The sequence below is a fragment of the Bombina bombina genome, chromosome 2, assembly GCF_027579735.1.
Source record: "Bombina bombina isolate aBomBom1 chromosome 2, aBomBom1.pri, whole genome shotgun sequence".
Classification (NCBI taxonomy): Eukaryota; Metazoa; Chordata; class Amphibia; order Anura; family Bombinatoridae; genus Bombina; species Bombina bombina.
In genome coordinates, this window is record NC_069500.1 from 165,487,644 (window position 1) to 165,509,133 (window position 21,490).

The 21,490-nt window shown below is 37.4% G+C and overlaps 2 protein-coding genes across 2 annotated transcripts in view; one reads left to right on the forward strand and one right to left on the reverse strand.

The window, feature by feature from the left end:
- SREK1IP1 (SREK1 interacting protein 1) overlaps positions 1-16,023 on the reverse strand; it is a 211,021-nt gene extending 194,998 nt beyond the window's left edge. The window contains exon 1 of the mRNA XM_053701328.1: positions 15,892-16,023. Within this exon, the coding sequence (XP_053557303.1) occupies positions 15,892-15,904 (13 nt within the window). The 5' untranslated portion in view covers positions 15,905-16,023. The remainder of the gene's footprint in view (positions 1-15,891) is intronic.
- A 215-nt stretch (positions 16,024-16,238) lies between these two features.
- CWC27 (CWC27 spliceosome associated cyclophilin) overlaps positions 16,239-21,490 on the forward strand; it is a 484,083-nt gene continuing 478,831 nt past the window's right edge. The window contains exons 1-2 of the mRNA XM_053701329.1: positions 16,239-16,317; positions 19,502-19,598. Of these exons, the coding sequence (XP_053557304.1) occupies positions 16,276-16,317; positions 19,502-19,598 (139 nt within the window). The 5' untranslated portion in view covers positions 16,239-16,275. The remainder of the gene's footprint in view (positions 16,318-19,501; positions 19,599-21,490) is intronic.

Sequence of the window (21,490 nt, forward strand, 5' to 3'; positions counted from 1 at the left end):
GCTCATTATAATCAAAAGATAAGCACAGGGGAAAGACAGTATTTCAGATTACCGACATATAGAGAAATACTCTAGACTGAACATTGTGTGTATATTATAAATCACAGCTATGTTTACATTTATTTAAAAAATGGTTAGTGGTTTCTGTAATACTGTGATTAATGTCGCATGCCATGGCTTCAGATTTCTAGAATAAAAGACATTCTATTTTCTTCCCATCAAGGTCTCAATTTTCTTTTTATGAAGCTACTATGAAAATATCAGTTATGCTATATTGCACTAGCCAGTTAAGGTATTTTTTTTTTTTTCTTAAAGTTTAACAAGGTAAATGGGTGGAAACAAAGGAGAGGTATAGTACCAATTTGTCAGTTATGTATAGTCTTTGATAACAATATCCCATTACCCCCCCAAGCAAGCCATGGTACATCCCTCTTAGCCAGAGGCTGCTGACCATCTCAGTATCACATGATATTTGTTCTTTTTAGTGCTGCTTGTTTAACCAATATCTGGTGACCATGAAACCACAATCTTGTAGTGTTCTTCGATTCTATTCTTGAGATGTGTCTGTATACAACTGGAAAATACTTTATTATATCTGCAGCAGTAATCTATATCTCTGCTAGCAGAAAACAGATCTGCTTTTGGAATTTGCTTCCAATGTTGCCAACTTTGTAGTGCATGGGTCCCGACACTCTACTATGACAAGATATAATGAAATAGAGAAGGCGCCACATAGCATAATTCCGTATATTATATCAGATTTTAAGATAGTAGGCTGATGAAACAGTACATGATACTGAGAAACGCGTTGCTGTGTTTTTAATGTGTTGTAATAAACACTTTTAAATATATACAACTTGCTACGTTGTGTCTTTTTGGACATCCTTTTGGAGTCATATTATACCTCTGCTGGAGGCGGGACGGTGCCTTCCTGACTGATAGCCCGCTTGGTGAACACCTTTCTTGGCTTGCACGAATCTTTGCCCAGGAGGAGAGTTTACCGGACAACTCTGAGGTTCCGGTCTGCCTAGCTAGCACTACATCTTGGTGCTTTTATACACGTGAGTGGTTCTAAACTACTATCTTAAAATCTAATATAATATACGGAATTATGCTATGTGGCGCCTTCTCTATTTCATTATAGATTAACCTGTTGTGGATGGCCTTATACATCGAGGAGAGCTGCTTCACACCTCTATAACCTTAAAGGGATTCTTTGGACTTTATTTTGGACATTTTTTTTATCTTTTGTCTATTTGGACACTCTGTATTACAGTTTGTATGTTATGAGCCAAGTTGTTCTTGTATGTTTATGCACAAGTACTACTATTTCTGGAACTTATTTATTGTGAACATTGAATATATGTGTTTTGAATCTTGTTGACCACATATTATAATAATTTTGTCCAGCATCATTATATTTAGATAGCGCCCCTATTTTATATAATATTGTGTTATCCTCTATAGGATATACACACACATATATATATATATATATATATATATATATATATACTGTTACTATGACAAGATGTCTTTTTTTTGTGAGACTTGCCAGAGATAGCGAGTTGTATGCAAGTTTTATGTAAAAATTAACTAAACCAGTACTGATTGTGAAGTAAACTTCCATCGTAATACTAAATACCCCATTCATTCACAGAAAGAACATGTTAGCTTTGTTAACCCAGGGCAGAATAATTTGCAACAAAAAGATTTACACTTTTCATAGCATAACAGGGAGAGCTTGTGATTTACTTGTAGATGGCAATTTACTTCATGCACAACTACTCAAGTGTTTAATAAAACTCCCCACAGGCTCTGAACTCAAGAACAATTAAGAATTTTTTTAAATAAGGAAATAAATTTCCTTCACAGAATAGAAAAATCACTTTTCCACAACAACTTGCATACACACTGGATGTGCTGGAGGGAAAAAAAATGAAATAGGAATAAAAGCTTTCCCATCAATCCTTCCACTCCCTGATTGAACAAACTATTCACTCTGTTTTGTGTTCACAGGTATTAGATATAAACTCTTGCACATGTGAATAACCTGATATGATTAAAACTCCTTAAGTATTCTAGCATAGCAGAACAAGTCCAAAAAGTAGGCATTCCATAGTTCTTTCTGTGCATCGAAACTAGAGCTGAATTTAAAGAGTTTTAACTGCGAAATATCAGATATTGCTTTGGCTAAGGACCACTGGAGCACATATTCTGAAAAGTTCTTCATAAAACATCTTTAAAATTAGTTGAATGTATAGTGTATATCCAGAATGACCCTCTTGTGTGTGAAACTAATAAACTATTATAGATATATTATAACATAGAACACCAAAATAATTATCTGTAATAATAGCGACTACTGGCCCCCACAAACACGCCTGATGCGCATTTCGCCGTTAATCGGCTTTGTCAAAGGTTAACCCGAGTGGGGAAAGCCTCCCTGCCTAAAACGTCTATGCAAGCCAATCAGGGGTGAGTAATAGTACACACCCCAACGGAGGATCAATCACGCTAGCCTACATACTATTGGGTGTGAGAACATCATGTGTACGATGCAGCCAATCCGATATCAGCAAGAGACTTGTCATAAACAATACATAGTAATCCAATTGAGACACATTATTGAATATATGTCCCTATACCGCAATTGATATTATACATACAGTAAGAGGCGCATAGTCAAATATACTTGTTTGTAATTCATATACTGGGATTTAAGTCATTCAACTTTACAATCACTTTAACTCATCTGACAGTCACGTTTTTTTGTTTAGATTTATTCAAGTACCTCTATTTTAACCCTTTAAGGACACAGCTTTCAGTTTGCTCAATTGTTTTATGACGGAAAAATTCCGTCATATGTCCTTAAGAGGTTAATGGTTATTTTTTTCTCTTCCATATTTGCAATATTTAGGTATGCTATTATAGGGGAAATTCGCTATTATGAAAGGATTATAAAGAATCTTTTTAATGTAATATTTTAACATGTTTAAATAGTTATCTTTAACATGTTTGCAGTAAATTGCTTGCCTTTCATGTGCCCATAAAATAAGACTTTATTTCCAGAGGAAGTTAGCACATTTTTACTCCAACTAAACTTAAAATGTCTTCTGACTCCACGTCTCTGGCTTCATAGCACTGCATGCAAGTGCTCCTGTTAGGCTCCTTGAAAAAGGACATCAGTTAAAACCAAGTCAAAGAAGCTTAATGGGACACTGAACCCAATGTTTTTCTTTTGTGGTTCAGATAGAGCATGACATTTTTTTTTTTTAAACTTTTATTTAAATCCAGCATTATATTGAGAAAAAAAGAAATCAAATTACAAATTTTGTGCCACGCAGGGCCTGATGTTACATATTACAATTAATGTAGACAATACAAGAAAAATAAAAAAGTTGTCAGTATTTCACAGAATTATACCAAAACATAGATTCTAAAGTAAATTATATTCTCTGCTGGAGTCTTTTCTTTCCTTTTTTATTCCATTCTCTCAACATTACAACAAATTAGACCTTTTACTATACAGTAATCTGAAAAATTTTAAGAAAAAATAACCGTACAGTAACAAAAAAATAAATAAAAATAAAAAACAAAACACATACAAAAAAAAAAAAAAAAAAAAAGGGGGGGAGAGGGAAGGAATCTTGACCCACCAGTTTGAGGCTTGAGGCTTGAGCAGAGCGGATTACCAAACCCCCAGCAAAACTAGCTCTGAATTTCTGAAAGGGTAAATCATATAGTCTATCTCATTCGGTGACAGCGTTTTAATAAGTACTGACCATTTTTTAAAGAAACCTTCGATATCCGTTTCCTTTTCCATATTGGTATCTTTTTGCTCTAGTATACACTGCTTTTTTAGCCAGTTTTTAAGCTCATTTATACTAGGGTTCCTACTTCCTTTCCATTTCTTAAAAATCAAGTACCTTGCCGCTAAGATAATCATATTCACTATTTTATTATACATCCGCAGATTTTTAGTCGCGTCCCATAGAAAAATTACATCAGCCACTTTTAATTTTAAAGGGGAAATTTTTAATACTTGATTGATCCAGTATTCAATCTTAAGCCAAAAGCATTTGATTCTGGGACATTCCCAGATCATATGAATGAAATCTGCTGATAAAAATGAACATTTTGGACATTTACAGAAATTAATGTTCCCATATCTAGACCCCTTCTTCGAGGTATAGTAGGTCCTATATAATAGCTTTATACGAGTCTCTCTCCATGTAGCTGATAAGGTAATTTGTAAGACTTTTGAAATGGAAGCATGAATTTTACTTACATTTATATCCTCTTGAGGTATTATTAAATTCCATGCGGTTGATAAGTTTCCTAAATTCTTTTCCCCTTTGTTAGAAATTAAGAATTGATAACAAGGGGAAATTGACATAAATCCGTTCCTTGCTAACACAAGCCAGTTCTCCAACTTTCCCAGGGACCAATTCCAGCCCAATTCATTTACCATCTTGGAGATAAAATGCCTTATTTGTAAATATGCAAAAAATTCTTTGTTACAAAAGGTTAAATTCTCGTTTCAAGTTCTCAAACGTTTTAATGCAAAGTCTACAGGGAGTGCAGAATTATTAGGCAAATGAGTATTTTGACCACATTATCCTCTTTATGCATGTTGTCTTACTCCAAGCTGTATAGGCTCGAAAGCCTACTACCAATTAAGCATATTAGGTGATGTGCATCTCTGTAATGAGAAGGGGTGTGGTCTAATTACATCAACACCCTATATCAGGTGTGCATAATTATTAGGCAACTTCCTTTCCTTTGGCAAAATGGGTCAAAAGAAGGACTTGACATGCTCAGAAAAGTAAAAAATAGTGAGATATCTTGCAGAGGGATGCAGCACTCTTAAAATTGCAAAACTTCTGAAGCGTGATCATCGAACAATCAAGCATTTCATTCAAAATAGTCAACAGGGTCGCAAGAAGCGTGTGGAAAAACCAAGGCGCAAAATAACTGCCCATGAACTGAGAAAAGTCAAGCGTGCAGCTGCCAAGATGCCACTTGCCACCAGTTTGGCCATATTTCAGAGCTGCAACATCACTGGAGTGCCCAAAAGCACAAGGTGTGCAATACTCAGAGACATGGCCAAGGTAAGAAAGGCTGAAAGACGACCACCACTGAACAAGACACACAAGCTGAAACGTCAAGACTGGGCCAAGAAATATCTCAAGACTGATTTTTCTAAGGTTTTATGGACTGATGAAATGAGAGTGAGTCTTGATGGGCCAGATGGATGGGCCCGTGGCTGGATTGGTAAAAGGCAGAGAGCTCCAGTCCGACTCAGACGCCAGCAAGGTGGAGGTGGAGTACTGGTTTGGGCTGGTATCATCAAAGATGAGCTTGTGGGGCCTTTTCGGGTTGAGGATGGAGTCAAGCTCAACTCCCAGTCCTACTGCCAGTTTCTGGAAGACACCTTCTTCAAGCAGTGGTACAGGAAGAAGTCTGCATCCTTCAAGAAAAACATGATTTTCATGCAGGACAATGCTCCATCACACGCGTCCAATTACTCCACAGCGTGGCTGGCAAGAAAGGGTATAAAAGAAGAAAATCTAATGACATGGCCTCCTTGTTCACCTGATTTGAACCCCATTGAGAACCTGTGGTCCATCATCAAATGTGAGATTTACAAGGAGGGAAAACAGTACACCTCTCTGAACAGTGTCTGGGAGGCTGTGGTTGCTGCTGCACGCAATGTTGATGGTGAACGGATCAAAACACTGACAGAATCCATGGATGGCAGGCTTTTGAGTGTCCTTGCAAAGAAAGGTGGCTATAATGGTCACTGATTTGTTTTTGTTTTGTTTTTGAATGTCAGAAATGTATATTTGTGAATGTTGAGATGTTATATTGGTTTCACTGGTAAAAATAAATAATTGAAATGGGTATATATTTGTTTTTTGTTAAGTTGCCTAATAATTATGCACAGTAATAGTCACCTGCACACACATATATCCCCCTAAAATAGCTCTAACTAAAAACAAACTAAAAACTACTTCCAAAACTATTCAGCTTTGATATTAATGAGTTTTTTGGGTTCATTGAGAACATGGTTATTCAATAATAAAATTAATCCTCAAAAATACAACTTGCCTAATAATTCTGCACTCCCTGTATTCTTATCTATCATCTTAGAAATATTATACAAGCCTAAGGTGTGCCAGTTCTGAAAAGAAACCGATTGTAGTCCCGCTTGAAATTTAGGGTTTCCTTTAATTGGCATATAGTCAGAAATGCTGCTTTTGATGGATAATATCTTACAGATCTTCCACCATGCTTGTAAAGGATACATTAACATTTTGAGTCTTTTGATTTCTTGGGGAATTAATTTAATATTACAATGTATTAAAGCTAAAGGAAGAAAGGGAGAGCTTACACTTTTTTCAAGTTCATTGTATAATCTTTATTTAAAATCCAGTTGACCACTATTCGAGCAAGAAAAGCCAGGTTATATAATTGTATGTCTGGCAGTGCCAATCCCCCATACTTTCTAGGTAACGATAGTTTCAGTAGCGATATTCTGGGCTTTTTGTTCTGCCATATAAAGTTTCTTATCATGCTGTTGATTTTACCAACATCCTTCCGTTTAAGCATTACTGAGGTATTCTGCAAAATATATAATAATTTCGGGAGAAGTATCATTTTGAATGCAGCAATACGCCCTGAGATTGAAAGTGGAAGGTTCTGCCATGCTTTCATACTATCCCTGATCTCGTTCATCACTGGTATTATATTAAGATCATAACATTGATCTATATCAGGTGATATTATTATCCCTAAGTATCTGAAAGATTCAGAGACTCTGAAGGGTATATCTAAAAGGGAACCCGAGGTCTTTCTGATCCAGAGTAACTCCGACTTGGACGCATTGATCCTGTAGCTAGTGCTCCTGTTAGGCTCCTTGAAAAAGGACATCAGTTAAAACCAAGTCAATGAAGCTTAATGGGACACTGAACCCAATGTTTTTCTTTTGTGGTTCAGATAGAGCATGACATTTTAAGCAACTTTCTAATTTACTCCTATTATCAAATTTTCTCCATTCTCTTGGTATATTCATTTGAAATGCAAGAATGTAAGTTTAGATGTCGGCCCATTTTTGGTGAACAACCTGGGTTGTTCTTGCTGATTGGTGGATAAATTAATCCACCAATAAAAAAGTGCTGTCCAGAGTTCTGAACTAATAAATAAAGCTAGGAAGCCTTTTTCAAATAAAGATAGGAAGAGAACGAAGAAAAATTCAGAATAGGAGTAAATAAGAAAGTTGCTTAAAATTGTGTGTTCTGAGTCACAAAAGAAAACATTTGGGTTCAGTGTCCCTTTAACAAAGAAATTTGAGGACAAGTTGTCCCGAATGCAGAAAAATGTTCCAAGCACCAAATTGCAGCTAAATGTGCTAAAATGTGTGCACACTGTAGTCAAACTTGAAAATGTAATAAAAGTAATAACACACAATCTCACAAGACATTCCCACACACTGTCTTCCTCTTGCACACTCTTTCAAAACACACACTTTCTCTCTCTCTATAACACACACATTCTCTCACACATTCCCAAACACTCTCTCTCACACACACACAAATCTCTCTAACATATGCTTGCACTCTCTCTAACACAACCTCACATAAACAAACTCACTCAAAACACACTAACACTCTCAAAACACACACAAACACACTTTCTCAAACACACACACACCTTTTCAAACACACTCTCAAAAAACACACACTCTCAAACTCTCTCGAACAAACACTTACACTCTAAAACTTTCTCTCACAAACTCACACTTCTCAAAACACACCAACACCCACAATCTCACTCTCAAGCTCACACTCCCTGTAACATACACTTACATTCTAAAACTCTCACAAACACGCTCAAACACATACACACTCTCAAACACACACCCATATATACTCTCTCACAACACACACAGGGCAGAGAAAAAAATAATAACAAGACAAAAATATATTGCCAACAGAAGATATGCAGGAAAAAAGTAGAACCAGGCATTTAAGTTCACATATTGGTTAGCAATAGCAAGCAACCTTAAGTGCAGCAGCATAGCTAACATTATTTCTACCCTGGCCCTGAATCGGATGTTTGTGCATTTTTTAAAGAATACTGGGCAGAATATGAGAAAAAGCAAACAATTGCCATTACCTCCTGCAAATGACTGCAGCATCAGTTGGAGGGGTGAACAAAAAAATTGTGTATGTTCCTCATCAGAAGGAGAACTGGATTTACTACACAAAAGTGTGGACTCCCCTTGAGGATAACATTTATCCCAAAATCTATGCAGCACAATGCAGAATCCAAGAAAGCTTCTCGATATGATGCGTTCAAAGAAAATAGTAAAATGAAAATTGTACCTCACCAGCCTGATTGGAAAGAGACCTCCAGTCTGACACGCTCTAGATCCCTGTATTGTTAGTTGTCGGAATAGTGTGGATTCTTCGATTATTTATTACCTCCTAAGACTTGCAAATGACAGCAGGCCTGGCTGAAGGGGGCAGGCACTTTTGAAGTAGAGATCTCGCGCTTAGTAATTAGCAATCTACTCTGCCTCCAGTGACTCCTTAGCAATACTAAAGATTCCTGCCCTCTGAAATAGCGCTCTAGCCACCTATAGTTCCCGGCAGCGCTCTGTAACAGATTTGACACCTTGTCATCACCAACTAAAAAATATAATGGCTCAGATTGCTGAGCAAACTTTTAAAAGTCTTGTGTGCGAACTAGATAACAGGAACAGGTGTGGGCGCGCACACACGCACGACTTAGAGGGAACAGTGTTCCTCCCACTATAAACAAAAGTGCAGTCAAAAAATGAATCATGGGAGAGTAGGGGTCTCTAAACTAGTTCTTTGTTGGAAAAAAAAAATATTTAAAAGTTTACCATGAGCCAAACAATACAGACATTTTAAAGCAGAATACTGTAAAAAGTTTTTTAGTGGCAAATGAAGCTGTGAAATTTTGGATGCAATTTGCAGAGCTACCTGAGGAGAAAAAAAACATGAGATGCTTGCACCAAAGTGTGTAAAACACAGAATTCAATATTAAAGGGACATTTTTGGTTCAGCACGCTGGGTAGGAGAGAGAGAGAGAGAGCGCGAGAGAGAGAGCGAGAGACACACACACAGTACACATAGACACACAAGATATATACAGGAATATTTTCCCAGGGGGCTGTCAGAAGACACTTAGATACACGTTAATCACAGAGGTAAAAAGCGTATTATTATAACTGTGTTGGTTATGCATAACTGGGGAATGGGTTATAAAGGGATTATCTATCTTTTAAAACATCAAACATTCTGGTGTTGACTGTCCCTTTAAGTTTTGCCTATGTTTAATATTTGAACAAGGTTAATGAAGAGACTGGTAAATAACATTTTTAGATTGATTTTTGCCAAATTGTGTTTTGGAATTTTTTAATTTGTTAGTCTGGGTTTTCCCTTCGTATTTCTCATATAAAAATCTTAAATGGTGGCAGCATTGAGATAGTTTATTTGGGAGGCATTAAAGGGACACTGAACCCAAAATTTTTTCTTTTGTGATTCAGATAGAGGATGCAATTTTAAGCAACTTTCTAATTTACTCCTATTATCAATTTTTCTTCGTTCTCTTGCTATCTTTATTTGAAAAATAATGCATCTAGGCTTTTTTTTTGGTTCAGACCTCTGGACAGCACTTTTTTTATTAGTGAATGAATGTATCCACCAATCAGCAAGAACAACCCAGGTTGTTCACCAAAAATGGGCCGGCATCTAAACTTACATTCTTGCATTTCAAATAAAGATACCAAGAGAATGAAGACAATTTGATAATAGGAGTAAATTAGAAAGTTGCTTAAAATGTCATGCTCTATCTGAATCACAAAAGAAAAAATGTGGATTCCGTGTCCCTTTAAAGTGCAGTGTGGGCATGTGTCTGGGTCTAGTACATACTAGAGTGTTTGTTAACTCTTGTACCCACTGAACTAAGTTACAGGCTTGCCTGGAGTGGCTAGATAGTGACAAACTGGTGACTGGTGCAGGGTTATTTAACCCTGTAAGTCACATTAAGGATATCTAATAATATACTGTTTGCTACTAAATTAATTAACTAAAGAAAAGGGTTCTTTATAACAGAAAAAAGATATGTGTGTGTATATATATATATATATATATATATATATATATATATATATATATATATATATATATATATATATATATATATATAAAATAAAGAAGAGGTGTCTTTTAGATGATGCAGACAACTGCATTTTCATCAGTCGCAAAATACCCATTGGGTCTTCTAGCTTAGTGGGATCCTCTGCAGCCTCAACAGATAACATTGTAAAAAAAAAAAAGTTTCATTTTACAAAATTGATAGCGCTCCTGTGCTATTCTCGGTCTAAAGGCTGTGACACACTGCAAGCGATGCGGCGCGAGGCGAAGCAGCTGCTTCGCACCGCGTCGCATCGCTTCTGAAGTTCAAATATTTCATCTCTGAGCGCTTAGCTACGCGACCTGACGCAGCAGAGTGCTCAGAGATGAAAAGGCAGGACACACTGAGCGCGCACAGCGGCATCTACACGCTGCGCACCGCTCCACTTGCAGTGTGTCACAGCCTTTACACTCTTCAAATTCCAACAGTGCAAAAGGAAGCAATGTATGACCATTAAAACAGTTACTATGTATTTTACAGGTTTTATATGGTGAACAGACATTTAGAAGATTGTTAAAAAAGTATTTTAGCTATAATGAATAACACTATTGGCGGTACAGTTTATAGCAGGGGTGGGCAGACTTTTGTAAGGCAAGCGCTACCTCAAATTTTATTCCAAGTGACGTGGTCACCTAACTAAAAAAAAACACCATGATTCACCATCATTGGTCAGCTCATATGTAATTAATTTTGCGATCCATTCACCGCGCTTGTTGCAGCCTTCAGTCCCTCCTTTTCCTTTCATGCTTCCCTTTACTCCACATTACATCAATACTCAAAGTTTATACTTATCTAGTAGGGATGCACCGAAATGAAAATTCTGGACAAAACCGATACCGAAAATTCAGGATGCCCCTGGCCAAAAACCGAAACCGAAAATTATTTTTTTTCTTTTTTTTTTTTAACTACTGTGTGTGTAGCTGAGAGAGCTTGTAGGTGGGAAAGCTCCAACAAATGGGCGTGATCTGCAGTGAAACTGGTGGAGCTCTACAAGGGAGAGCGTGGTTATAGCCAGACAACAATACGAGGTGGACATGTTGTGTTTTGTTTTTGGGTGTAGTTATCCGTGCCATGGGCGTGGCTGAACCTGATCGTCTCTCATCGCATCTCCGCCTTGTTCCAGGTTTGGGTCTCACACTGACCTGTCAGATTGAGCATGCATATTTGCCTCAAGCAAATAAAATGTCTATGCACATGAGGCTGATGTATGAGCACTGTATATAAGGCTTATACATATTCACTGTGTGTGCTTAGGGCTGTGTCTGATAATATCAATTGTTTATAAACATGATACTTTGGTTTCCTTCTAAAAAAAAAAAAAAAAAAAAAAAAAAAAAAAAAAAAAAGGACACTGCTGGTTTCAAATATCATGTCATGGTACTTATGTGTGTGCTCTCTGTACCATGCCAGTGCTGTGCTGCTCACATTATGCTAAGGTTAGACATGTAACTCAATAGAACAGGGGAGGGCTGTACATTTTTAGCAATTTTGGTCGTCTTTGGGCCGAAATTGGAATTGCACATTTTCGGCGGCCCAAATTTTGGTGCATTGCTAGAATTATTCTTAATTTAGTTCTGTGTAACAGAATCAGATGTAACAGTTTAGTTTTTTTTTTACCAATTATCCAAATAAAGTATAGTCCTAGAAAACTATTATTATATGCAAAACAGTAAGCCAAGTAATGAACTCAAACAGCAGCTCTAGGCTGGCATCAAATTTGAAATATGTTACACAATAATTTACTGAAAATAAAAAGCAAAAAAAGAAATAACCAAAAATGCCATTTTCGGACGAAACTTTTCTGCGGCCGAAATTTCGGTGCATCCCTATTATCTAGGAATTACAGATGTCTTATTAAAAGTATTTTATCATTTTAGCACTGTGACACTTTGCCCAAACTTGAGGAGAGAGCACAAAACTATTGCAAAAATTGTGGTCTTTTATGATCGCTTTGTACAGTGTCTAAGTCTCACCTAGAATACCAGAAGTGAACAAGCAGCTAAACCGGGAGTGGGTGTGGACACTGACTTGGAATTCTATCTGAGGAGTGTGTGGTCTGACAGTATGAATCTGACAGTGCTGTATAGCAGATGAACATTAGCAGATCCAACTTTACATAGAATCTGCTTATTTCCATCTGTTATACAGCACTGTCAGATATAAGCACTGTCCGACCAAACACTCCGTCCTCAGATTCCAAGTCAGTGTCCACGCCCACTCCCACCATAACCCTTTGCCTCCCAAAGCTTTGTTTACAAGGGGTTACTAAGATCGTTGATGTTACTTTGATCACCTATGAACGTTGGAGTTTCCTACCTTCTGCATAATCGCTGACTTCAGGATCCGGGGTGAACCTTCTGCATAATCACTGACTACAGGCTCCAGGGTGATTGTGCCCTCCAGCATCCGGCAATACCCTCCTTACTCCTTTTGCCGTAGCGTAGAGCTCCTCTGGCCTCGAGCGGGCAGCCAATCAAAGCAGTAAAAAAATATACTAGAGACAAGCACATAATGAAGGGGGGGGTCTGTTATCTGCCAATCGGAAACTTCTTGTCTCTGTCTATTGAAGATGCACAATATGAGTCCTGCGTGCTGATAGGCCACATGTTTAGCGGTTTGCATAAGTAAGAAATAGATTTCTCACACATCTACGGTGGTGAAATCTTTCTCTTACTATGCAGGCTTTGAAAATCCAGGCGGCCACCTCCAAATGCACCCGCGGTCCACTGGTAGACCGCGGTCCACATCTTGCCCACCCTTGGTTTATAGGCTATGATTTAGTTAATAATATGGTCACATAAAATTTACACTAAACATATTAATAGAATCGAAAGATGTGATTTGAAAGACAACGTTTTATATGTATGATACATTTCCAAGTATTCATGGAATTCCCCAAAAACAATAACATGTTTTAAAAACATATCAATTAAAAAAAAATAATATGGGCTACTATTTTCCACCCCCTTGTAATCGGATAACACTTTTTAAATAAAGTATTTATAAAGACCTGCAAACAGCCCGCTGCTACCAGTTAACAGTATGTCTCAGTTTGGTTAATGGGACATTACAGTGCAAAAGGAAAATGCTGCAACATGCTAGAGCAGGATTCTTCAAACCAAAGGTCAGGACCCATTACTAGGTCACAACACCATGCTTACTGGTTTGCGACATGTGTTTGTATGAGAGTGTATGTGGCGTGTGTGTTGTATGAGAGTGGGTGTGTGTTGTATGAGAGTGTGGTGAGTGTGCTATTACCTTTTACAACACTTTCAAGTTTGACTACAATCTGCAAAAAAGTACACACAAATTGTAGTAACTTTGCCAAAAATTGCAGCTATCTTGAATATTACTTCAGAAATTCTCAGACCAAGTAACCAAATAAAGTTAGAACAAAATCACCTGTATTAGGACTGAACACATCCGCAGGACGATTGGTGCAGGTAAAAACACAAACTTTATTGTAAGTAGTACAACAATCACAGGGTGCAAACAAGCTCAGGAGTGAACTGAGAACAACTGAAACGTTTCAGTTGTTCTCAGTTCACTCCTGAGCTTGTTTGCACCCTGTGATTGTTGTACTACTTACAATAAAGTTTGTGTTTTTACCTGCACCAATCGTCCTGCGGATGTGTTCAGTCCTAATACAGGTGATTTTGTTCTATATTTATTGCCTGTGCATCCGGGAACCAGAGGAGCGTCTCCCTACCTGTTAACAGGACGTCCTAAGGTGGAGCTTCAGAAGCGGAAGAAGTGGTGAGAATACCTGGCTTATTTTGCACCGTGATTTACATGCATTACTTAACTGCCGTTTACTCTGCATTACCAGCAAATTTTATCATTACCACAGTTCCACCTTTTGATAATAAGGACTTACTATACTCACTGTGTACATGTCATTACCAGTTTGATACCGTCACGTATACGCTATCATTTTGTCTTTAAACAGAGACAGTTTAACATTCACAGTGATCGAATACTTTTACAGTGTACTACAACTGCATTGCATATTTAACTATTTGTTAACCAAATAAAGTTGCAAAGGTATGTAGTATCATTGCACTGGATCTTCGGGAAATGTTTGAAGAACCCTGTGCTAGAGGATTTAAAGGGACATGAAACCCAAAAAATATATTTCATGATTCAGATAGATAATACAATTTTAAACAGCTTTCTAAATTTACTTCTATTATTTAATTTTCTTCATTCTCTTGGTATCATTTGTTGAAGGAGCAGAAATGCACTAATTGTTTCTAACTGAACACATTGGTGAGCCAATGACAATCAGTATATATATGCAGCCTCCAATCAACAGCTAGAACCTAGGTTATCTGCTGCTCCTGAGCTTGCCTAGATAAACCTTTCAGCAAAGGATAACAAGAGAAGGAAGCAAATTAAATATTAGAAGTAAATTGGAAAGTTGTTTTCTCTATCTGAATCATGGAAAAAAAAACTTTGGGTTTCATGTCCCTTTAACTATCCCCCTACTGTCAACGTGTGTGTGTCTAACCCCATATGCTGTTTAGTATGTCCCCCTGTAAAGGGGTTAAATACATTGTTAAATTTCAATACACTCCTGAGTGGTGGTTGGTGACTTCCGGCAGCTACGCGCATATGCCGTTTCCGATAGCCTCACTAACTGTAACCTGCGTAGGAGTAGAAGCAGTATCACTGAAATATGTTTATATATGTTTACCTCTTTATGGGTGTTAAGCACAAAATTAGAGGCATACAGGAGATGCAATAGGTAAATGCTTTAGAACATTAGAACAGTTTTCTAACTCGCTATTATATCCGTTTGAATTAAATAACTTTGAGACAGCCTGATCTCCCCCCCCCTATAAATATCAGATTTCATACAACTTTGGATAAATATTAAATTACAGAAGTGAGAAGACAAAGCAAGCCAGATCCCATCATGTTATAAATGGCAAATTTCATTAAAGGGACAGAAAACCCCAAATTGTCTTTCATGATTTAGATAGAACATACAATTTAAAAAAAAAAAAAAATTCAATTTACATCTATTATCACATTTGCTTTATTATCTTGTTATCCTTTGCTGAAGGAACAGCATTGCACTAGTGAAAGCTAGCTGAACATATCTAGTTAGCCAATCACAAGAGACAAATGTGTGCAGGCACCAATCAGCAGCTAGATCACACTAGTGTAGGATATATTTGCATATTCATTTTCAACAAGGGATACAAAGAGAAGAGAACGAAGCACATTTAAAAATAGAAGTGGATTTAAAAATGACTTAAAATTACACGCTCTATCTGAAACATGCAAGTTTATTTTTGACTTTCCTATCCCTTTAATGATGTCAATTCCTGATGACTAATTTCTTGCAGATTCTTGACATGTTATGAAGGTAACAGATACATTTCCTTCGGTTTTGCTTTACAAACATACAGCACACTTTGCAAATATTGCGCCTTATAAGTAAACGCACAGGAATAAGAATAGTTTCTGGAATCACAACTTCTAACTAGTAATAAAACATAGTTGGGCACGTTTTCTATAAACTATTTCGCTATATGTGCATGCGCATAGCGGAAGAAATCTGAAGTTCCTAAACACCATTGACAACTGTACTTTATCACGGAGAGTGCACTGATCCTGCTGCTTTAATGATCTAAATGCATAAAGCAAACTGACCTGGTAGAGCCATAACACATAGGTGCTTGTGATACAGAAGTGTAGAATCGCCCTCCGCGCTGACGAACAAGACAACTCACTCGGAACGAGAGATAGAGTAATTATTTTCCCGCATACCCGTTTAGACGATGCACACAGAGGAACGCACCAAACCACAGGGAAATAATAAAGGATTCGCTTTATTTTGCACAAAATGTAGTTCTTGCTTTTTCTCTTAATAAAATTGTGTTTAATGACCTTAGAAATAGTGTGTTGTAACAAATCATAGGTGTTCATTCTGATTTCTTAACTTTATAATATTAAGGACACCCCTTCTGAAAAGAAGTGGTTTGCTCCGGTCCGTCCTACTACGCGCGTTGGTTTGTTTTCTGGAAAGAAGAGAACATGAGTAACATTTATATACAAGAGCCACCTTCGAATGGCAAGGTACCAGTGTTTTTAATACCATATAGGGTGTCAAAGATGAATGAAATAGGTGGCTCTTTGGGGTGAGGTGATATGATACGTATTTGGTGATTAGAGACAGGTAATTTGGTGCAGGGAAATAAGAAAAATTTAAGTAGCAATATAAACATAATTGGTTTAGGAGGTAGAAAAAGATGTGAGTCTCAGTTTTAAATCCAAATTTGCCTATACTTTTCAGTCCCACAAATATCCATTCTAGGTCTAGTAATATTTTGCTGAAGATCCAGTGTCACACAAAGTCACAGTGAAAATATAGCTCCCCTACATGTATATGCTGTTTTAGTCTATGACTAGCATGAGTCGATTTGCACTGGTACACCACACTGCACATACATAAAGGGACAGTCTACACCAGAATTTCTATTGTTTAAAAAGTGAAATAATCAGCAGATGGGTGTAACTGTTCAGCTGATTACTTCACCTGTGTACTGGTTTAGCTATAAGGAAAACCTAGCCCGTTGGGGGTACTTGAGGACCGCGGTTGAGAAACATTGCTCTACAAGACCTGAGCGGTAGTTCTACTGTGTGTTTAACCTCTTTGCGGGAGTTAAACACAGTTTTGTAGGTTCTTACATTTACATGCTATAATGGATTAGAACATGTAGAAATATTTTTTTACTATAATTATTATTATTCTTCTTTATTTATAAAGCGCCGACAGATTCCACAGCGCTGCCCATGGGTACAAGGATAACAGTACAGTGGAGAAACAATACGATAAGACACAACATTTTACAGACAAATACAGGGGGAATTGAGGGCCCTATTCCCGTGGGAACTTACAATCTAGACGGGTAGGAGGATTGGATAGAGGAGGTGGGGACTGCAGAGGTGAGAATGATATTAGTGAGGAGATAGAGGGCAACTGTTAGTTAAGTGAAGTTAGTTTGTTGATAAGTTGGGTGATAAGCTTCCCTGAACAGAAATGTCTTTAGGGAACGTTTAAAGGAGGAGAGGTTAGGGGCAAGTCTGACATCTCGAGGAAGTGCGTTCCAGAGGGTTGGTGCCGCACGAGAGAAGTCCTGTAGTCTAGCATGAGAGGAGGTGATGGTAGAGGATGCAAGAAGCAGGTCGTTGTTGGATCTTAGGGGACGGGCAGGAGTATATTTGTTGATGAGTGAGGACAGGTAGGGTGGGGCAGCATTGGTGAGGGCTTTGTAGGTCAGGGTGAGAATTTTGAATTTAACTCTGTTGTGAATGGGGAGCCAGTGAAGGATGGATTGGAGGGGAGAGAGGCGGGCTAGAGGGAGGCCAGTTTGTAAGTTGTTACAGTAGTCAAGTCGGGAAATTACCAGGGAGTGGATGAGCTGTTTGGTAGTTTCAGCACTCAGAAACGGACGAATTTTGGAGATATTGCGTAGGTGGTTGCGGCAGGATGAAGAGAGCAGTTGTATGTGGGGAATGAAGGACAGATTTGAGTCAAGCGTGAGTCCGAGGCAGCGGACTTGGGATGATGGGGAGATAGTGGTGCCGCCAACAGTGATAGAAAAAAATTAGAGACTGGAGTGGAGCTAGAGGGGGGAATTAGAAGTAGTTCGGTCTTGGACATATTTATTTTTAGGTGGTGAGAGACCATCCAGGAGGAAATGCCAGATAAGCAGTCACTGATGTGAGAGTTGACAGAAGGAGAGAGTGCAGGGGTGGAAAGGTAGATCTGGGTATCATCAGCATAGAGGTGATAGCTGAAGCCATAGCTGTTGATAAGTTTACCCAGTGAAGAAGTGTAAATAGAGAAGAGTAGAGGACCCAGGACAGAGCCTTGAGGTACTCCAACAGACAGGGGCAATAGAGAGGAAGAGTCACCAGCAAAAGAGACGGAGAAGGATCTGTTGGAGAGATAAGAGTAAATCCAGGAGAGGGCAGTGTCACAGAGACCAAGAGAATTGAGAGACCGTAGGAGAAGGGGATGGTCCACAGTGTCAAAGGCAGCAGATAGGTCAAGTAAGATGAGTAAAGAGTAGTAGCCTTTGTTTTTAGCAGAAAGGAGATCGTTAGTAACCTTGGTGAGGGCAGTCTCAGTTTAGTGTTGTGGACGGAAGCCAGATTGCAGAGGGTCGAGCAATGAGTTGGAGGACAGGAAATAATGTTATAATGTACCTTTAAGATTAGGGATGCACCGAAATTTCGGCCGCAGAAAGTTTCGGCCGAAAATGGCATTTTTGGCTATTTCGGTTTTCGGGTATTTTGCCTGTTATTTTCGGTAAAATTATTGTGTAGCATGTTTCAAATTTGATGCTTGCCTAGAGCTGCTGTTTAGGTTTATTACTTGACTTACTGTTCAGCATATGAGTTTTCTAGGACTATACTTTATTTGGATAATTGGTAAAAAAAACTGTTAAATGTGAATCTGTTACATAGAACTAAATGAAGAATAATACAGTATATTGACATTTATAATTTTTTTAAGTAGGGATGCACCAAAATTTTGGTCGCGGACACATTTTAGCCGAAAATTGCATTATTTTTTGCCTTTTTTTTTTTCTTGGTAAAATTATTGTGTAGCATATTATTGTTTTAAGATATTTTTGTCCAATTTTAGTGTGTTACTTTCAATAAAAGTGTGGGCTTTTTTTATTGGCTCTAATTATGCTAAAAAAAACTAAAAGAACATTTGAAAATAATTTGAAAAAAAACATTTTCGGTATTAGTTTCGGTTTTCGGCCAAGTGCATCCCGGATTTTCGAATTCGGTTTCGGTCCAGAATTTCCATTTCAGTACATCACTATTTAAGATGTAATGGTATTAGTAAAATAGAGATTTTGGGATTTTACTTTATTACAGAACTAAATGATTTTGCATCTGATGGTATAAGATGATTTGTATAATTATAAACCATTGAGCATTACTCCTTAAGTCTCAGTGGTACACAGACAAGCACTTCTTGTTAGCTTTAACATAAATATAAGCAGCTTTAACATTTTTCTAATAAATAAATATTTTTAATATTCTTTAGTTTCATTTAATTTGCATGATAAAGTGTAATATTTAAATCTTACTGTCCATCTAAAAAGGCATAATGAGGGTCAAAGGAGAGAGAGTGTCTGGAGCAGGGGAACATATGCTTAAAATGTGTTTTTTTTCAGCACAGTTTACTGATATCAATACTGTTTGAATTTTTTGAAGTGTATCTTACATTTTCTTAAAGGTTTTGCTTAAAACAACTGCTGGGGACATTGACATTGAATTATGGTCAAAAGAAGCACCAAAAGCATGCAGAAACTTTGTTCAGCTTTGCTTGGAAGGTAATGTATCCTTTTGATTATATGGTAAGAAAAGAACATTATACGGTAACAAAAGAACAAGAGCCTAGCTATGTTTAGTTTAAACTAAGAATACCAAGAGAAAAAAGCAAATTTGATGATAAAAGTAAATTGGAAAGTTGATTAAAATTAAAAGTTCTATCTGAATAAGGAAATTTTAATTTATACTAAACTGTCCCTTTAAAGGCACACTAAACCCATTTTTTTCTTTAATGATTCAGATAGAGAATGCAATTTTAAACAACTATCTAATTTACTCCTACTATCAATTTGTCTTCGTTCTTTTTCTATCTTTATTTAAAAAGCAGGAAATTAAAGCTTAGGAGCCAGCCCATTTTACATTCAGCACCCTGGATAGCGCTTGCTTATTGGTGGCTACATTTAGCAAACCAATAAACAAGCATAACCCAGGTTCTCAACCAAAAATGGGCCGACTCTTAAAGGGATACTAAACTCAAATTTTTTTTCTTTCATGATTCAGATGAAGCATGCAATTTTAAGGCTCGATTTATCAAAGCTGCAAGTTGTTACAAGAACCTGCTTGTCGTATTTAACAAGCAGCGGTCATCGGACCGCTGTTTTCCTGACCTCTTGGCCACCTCTAAGGTGGCAAAATTTAATCTCTGCGGTCTAGTCCGACCGAGGAGATTGACAGCTCCTGCCCGCGCGTGATTGGCTGTGCGCGGGCAGGGGGCGGGATTGCACGCGAGCGCAAAATAGCGCTCGTGTGCAATGGTGACTTCCTGCGGGTAAATTCGCCCCGCCACAGGCGAGCCTGTCCGCCTCAGCTTTGATAAATCAAGCTCTAAGCATCTTTCTAATTTACTCCTACTATCAATGTTTATTAGTTCTCTTGCTATCTTTGTTTAAAAAGCAAAAATTTAAAGCTTAGGAGCCAACCCATTTTAAATTCAGCACTCTGGATAGCGCTTGCTTATTGGTGGCTACAAATAGCAAACCAATAAGCAATCATAACTCAGGTTCTCAACCAAAAATGGGCCGGCTCTTAAAGGGCCATGATACCCAAATGTTGAAAGTGATGCAGCATAGCTGTAAAAAGATGACTAGAAAATATCACCTGAACATCTCTATGTAAAAAAGGAAGATATTTTACCTCAAAATGTCCTAGGTATTCACATCCCATTGTAAAGGACTTTAAGCAGCAAATCAGTATGTCTGTCCCGGGACAGGCAAGGGAGTGAGCCTTGTGCACACTCGTTATTTCCATATTCAGTTTAAGCAAGTTTACTATGAAATCTCATGAGAGTTAAGTGAAATCTCATGAGATCACAGTAAAAGAGTTCATGACCTCAGCACTGCTGATGCTGTTCATTTCTTCATTTTTTAATTTTTTTTTTAACTGCAGCTGGACAGCAGCTTAGGTATAACTTTTTATACAGAACTTACTCTGCTGAGATTGTGAGGTAAAATATCTTCCTTTTTTACGTAGAGATGCTCAGGTGATATTTTCCTGTCAGCTTTTTACAGTTATACTGCATCAATTTCAAGTGATTAAGCATATGAGTATTATGTCCCTTTAAGGTTTACATTCCTGCTTTTTAAATAAATATAGCAAAAGAACGAAGAAAAATTGATAATAGGAGTAAATTTGAAAGTTGCTTAAAATTGCATGCTCTATCTCAATTGTTAAAGAAAAAAAATGGGTTTAGTGTCCCTTTTAATATAAATGTATACAAAGTCAAAATTGTATATCTCATTTTGTGCTATACTCTTGTGCATAATTTTATTTTAATGTAAATATTTCTGATTAATTTTTTTATATATTTCAACTTAAAATTAGCCCATCACTGCCTTTTTATGTTTTCATATCTTTTTATAATTTCTGTATCTCTTGAAATACCTCCTCTTGCCCA